Source organism: Grammomys surdaster, unplaced genomic scaffold (genome assembly GCF_004785775.1).
Source record: "Grammomys surdaster isolate TR1022 unplaced genomic scaffold, NIH_TR_1.0 124439, whole genome shotgun sequence".
Lineage (NCBI taxonomy): Eukaryota > Metazoa > Chordata > Mammalia > Rodentia > Muridae > Grammomys > Grammomys surdaster.
The window spans coordinates 143,384-147,653 of record NW_021619445.1 but is presented as its reverse complement, the minus strand read 5'-3'; the positions used below and the strand labels follow the sequence as shown (position 1 = coordinate 147,653).

The following is a 4,270-nucleotide window of genomic DNA, read 5'->3' as shown; positions in this document are numbered from 1 at the left end:
GTCTGTGTGTATGTGTGTATGTGTGTGTGAGACCAGAAGACAATGGTGTTAGGGTAGCATGTGTGAGATGTAGTGGAGGTGGAGTAGGCAAAGAAGGGCCTGCCCCCTCAGGCTCTGTGCACAGCTAGGTCTCTGTACCACAGTGACTGTGTGAGTGTGTATGTGCCACCACATTTAGTGGCTGCCCTTGGGCGTAGGAGGAGATCTTATCAGTGTTAGGTGTGTGTGGAGTTTCAGGCTACCTCATCACCCCCCAGTCTCTCCACCTCCCATTGGGCCTTGCCCCTCATCCTCTATACAGGAAGTGGGCTCGCCCTGGGTTTCAGTCTGCTGCTGGCCTAGCTGTTGTCTGCCACCTAAGCTGCGGAGCAGGAGATGGCCGTGGACCCAGTCTCCAGTAGGACTGCAGGGAACATATCGCCACAACTCCATGTTGCAGCCAGGTGATGTTCCTCTGTGGTCCCCTGGGAGCCCAGGGCACCCACTACCTCTTGCTGGTCATCCCAGGGGACAGGGAGCTGGGGAGGTGCTCATCTCTGACTTGGTTCCCTTTGTAGTTTCGTTCTGGGCTTTGATGCTAAACTTTGTCTTAGGATCCCCTGGGGATAGGGTAGCCTGGTTGTCATGGTTTCTCCTTTAAGAATAAGACCCTTCCAATGTCAGGGCGCAGTGGCTTCTTCCCAATCTATACTGTGGGAGGCTGTGAGCTATTTTGGCTATGAGGGCCCTCCCTGGGCCCTGTGTGGTGATGTTTTAGCCCAGAAGGGTGGAGGAAAAGGTGAGTAGCTAGAGTCAATGCTCAGAGGCTGCATGTTGTGTATGGGGCAGGTGGAACCCAATTCTAACTCCTGTGAGTACGTCTCAGCCTAGGGACTAGTCCTTAGTGAGGAAAAGAGAAGGAATTCATCCCTCCTGGGACCTGGCTGTATAGTCAGCTATGTTGACTGACAGGTTTATGAGGGCCCTAGGCTGGAGGTCAGAGGTAGTGTTCTAGCTTAGATTTGTTTCAGACATTACTGAATGGCCAGAGAGGTTAAGAGCATCTCCAGACACTGGACTCCATCTCCAAGGATGCCTGAGGTAGGAGCTTCCCACCTTTAGCTATGTTTGTAACACTTCAGGGCCAAGGTGGGTGGCTGCGGAAGGCAGGGCTACCTTTGAAGGTCCCCTTTCTTTCACACACTCCTCAGTTGAACAGCAAGAGGTGAGCAGTGGTGTGTGTGTGTGTGTATCTTTGTGAATGTGCATGTCTCTTGGGAGGTGGCCAGAGAAAGGATCTCTGAGGTCAAAGGTCACCAGGTCTGATAAACAAGCTCCTGCTTGTCATTCTCCCTCAGTTGACCCTGGACCTCACAGACCTCTGGGGCCTCAGTCTGCCCCAGTGCTGGAACTTTTATCCTGGGAAACAGGCTGGTTTATTCCTTGATCTTCTCATGTGGAAAGAGAAGTCACAGAACCTGCTCTTGCGCTGTGAGACCTCTCTGTGACATGTGTGGGTCAGTCTGACGCAGGGAGTATGACATGACTGTCACTCATGGCTGACCCTCCTCTATCAACATCATCACTGTACTGGAAATCAGGTGACCCAGTTAGAACAGCCTGGGTCTGTGGGATGACAGACCTCGTCAGGGCCTCAGTGGAGACATATGAGTCAGGGGTGGGAACGTCTGGTAGTTGTGAAGGGCATGCGTGGGCGAGCCTCAGGGGGACAGTGCCTGGGACTCTGAGATCTTGGGCTGTGCTTGCTCTGTCCAAGGCTGGCCTCATGCTGTGTGGTTTTGAGTATTTTTTTTTGGGTCTCCCAGAGATTCCATTTCCCTCTTGCTGAAGGAGGCTGCAACCACCCTGACTGCTTGGAACTACCCTCCCTCCCAGCCTGACCCTTCCAGAACCTTCCATAGGGTCTTCCGTCTAACACTGTTCATGATGGGTAGATGCTCCTGTGCCTCTTCAGCCAGGGGTGGGGAGCAGGCTTGGGTGCCTTTTCCTGGACATTCTGTGCTTTTGGCTGGGGCTGAGGTCTGTCTATAATGGTGCCCCTTTCATTCCTCTCCTCTCCCCTAGGGTTATGTCCTCCCCTACCCTCAACCCCCATCACGAGGCTGCTCAGATGTCTGGTCTAACCTGGCTTGCTGCCTCATTGAAGACCTATAGTGCTTCAGACCGTGTTGGGCTAGCAAGGGGCTCTGGAAGGCCCTTGCTTGGGCTCTGCAGGGACCTGTTAGGGCTCCCTCTCTCCCCAAGCACCTGCAGGGACCTGATCCTCCAGGGCAGGGAGGTCTTGGGTGGAACCCCAGCTCTGTAGACTTGGCCCTGGAGGCCTTGGTCTCCTTGTCTGATAGAAAAGACACCAAACAGCTGCTGAGCTGCTGGGCAGGATAGAGTAGCTGGACAGTGTTCAGTGAGCATACCTGGCAAGGACTGTCACCAGGCTGCCCTACATCACTCGCTGCTCTATAGACCCCTGAACACAGTCCTTCGGTGCAGGACATTTATTGAGGACCTCCGGTGTTACAAGTTCAGCACTTTGGAGTGGGCACTCTGTTTTGACAGTCTGGCAGATGTCATGCCAGAGGGATGCAACCCAAGGCAGATGGTCCTTCCTTCATGGAGGAACCAAGGGGAGTGCCACAGAACTAGCAGAAAGGGGAACGGGAAATGGGCCTTAAAGGATACCAGGAGCCTTGTGGGTAATGTGGGAAGGACAACTCCAGTGAGGCCTTTAGAGGACCAGACCAGAGCTACCAGCTTGTGTAGACTGTAAGCGCCACCTAAGGCAGGGCACAGTCTTGCCCTCTGGGCTCCTCAAGGCTGAAGGAGCTTGCTGCTCTTGGTGGCCCTGTGATAGATATTCATTTAGAAATCAGAGACCCCGGAATGAATGGATGTCCAGATGTCTCTTGTTCTTACAGACTGTCTATGACTCATATACACAGGCATGTATGTGCGTGCGTGCAAGTGTGCATGTGCGTTGCTGAGGTCTTAAGCTGTCCTTCTCTATCCTGCTCGGGGCCTGAGTGATTCCTTTGACCATAGCAACCATAATGTGGATGCCGTCCACCCACTAGTCATCCTGGGGACTTGACTGCCCAATCACCTGTGCAGAGCTCACAGAGCTGAGTCCTTGTCACCTTACCTCACCTGGGTACGTGGGGTGGGCATCTGTCAGAAGACACTTTGGGTGGGAGAGACCTCATTCACACTGTACTCAGGAGAGCCGGTGAATGTCCCTAGGAGCTTCTTGTATTACCACCTACTGCCATCAATTTCTTGTGATGGGTTTGTAATTTATAGGGAAAGCAGAGTCTGTGTAAGGATTGGTTTGGTCTGTTTGGTTTAATCCCTAGAGGTTCTAGAACATACTCTGAGGGACAGATTTACTTATTATTGTGCACAAACAGTGTCGATGTACAATGTTAAGGAGAGGACAGCTGATTAGGATCTGGAAGGAAGAAGGAATGAGCTCATTCGGGACAGAGGGCCTGGGGCTGCGCTGCTCCGGCTCTGGCTGGGCAGAGAGCCGAGTGGGGTGGGGGTTCTGACATGGTCTCACTTTGCTCTCCTTCTCCACTTAGGGCTTGCGTCCTCAGCTCTGCCTCTTGGAAATGATGGCTACCATAGCTCTTTCCTGGCGTCTGTCCCTCTACGTCCTCCTCCAGCTCCTGGCTACACCTTGGGCGTCTGCAACAGTGAAAGGTGAGGAACCAGCAGCTTAATGTCCATACTTTCCCAGGTGGGAGGGCACATCCCAGATTCCTGCTTCAGAGAGGAAGTCCATCCAGCCCAGGAGGCAGGGGAAGAGGGACAAGGCGATGGGACCCAAGGACAGGTATCTATCTTCCTGAGGCCTGCACAGGCTTCTCCCAGACACAGGCAGAGGCTGTTGCTCGGGCCTGCTTGGCCATCGACAGGGGCTCTGTTTCTTCCCTTTGAAATGGGTCTGAATTGGGGTTGTGCCAGGTGGCTCAGTGGACAGAGTGCCTGTCATACAAGCATGAGAACTGGAGTCCCGAGTTCCAACACTCACATAAAAACAAGTCAGGAACGGGCTGGCAAGGTGGCTCACTGGGCAGAGTGTTTGCCCCACAAACCCGACAACCTGAGTTCAATTTCCTAGATCCTGTGGTGGAAGGAGAGAGTTCATTTCCAAAAGATGTCCTCAGGCCTCTATACATATATACTATGGTATCTGTGATGTGTGCATCTACATGCATGCACATAAACACACACACACACACACACACACACACACACACACACACACACACAC

General features: G+C 53.1%; 1 protein-coding gene across 1 annotated transcript in view; it reads left to right on the top strand.

Moving 5' to 3' along the window:
- The first annotated feature begins 321 nt into the window (after nt 1-321).
- Il2rb (interleukin 2 receptor subunit beta) overlaps nt 322-4,270 on the top strand; it is a 16,007-nt gene continuing 12,058 nt past the window's right edge. The window contains exons 1-2 of the mRNA XM_028784569.1: nt 322-443; nt 3,576-3,696. Coding sequence (XP_028640402.1) covers nt 3,606-3,696 — 91 coding nt within the window. The 5' untranslated portion in view covers nt 322-443; nt 3,576-3,605. The remainder of the gene's footprint in view (nt 444-3,575; nt 3,697-4,270) is intronic.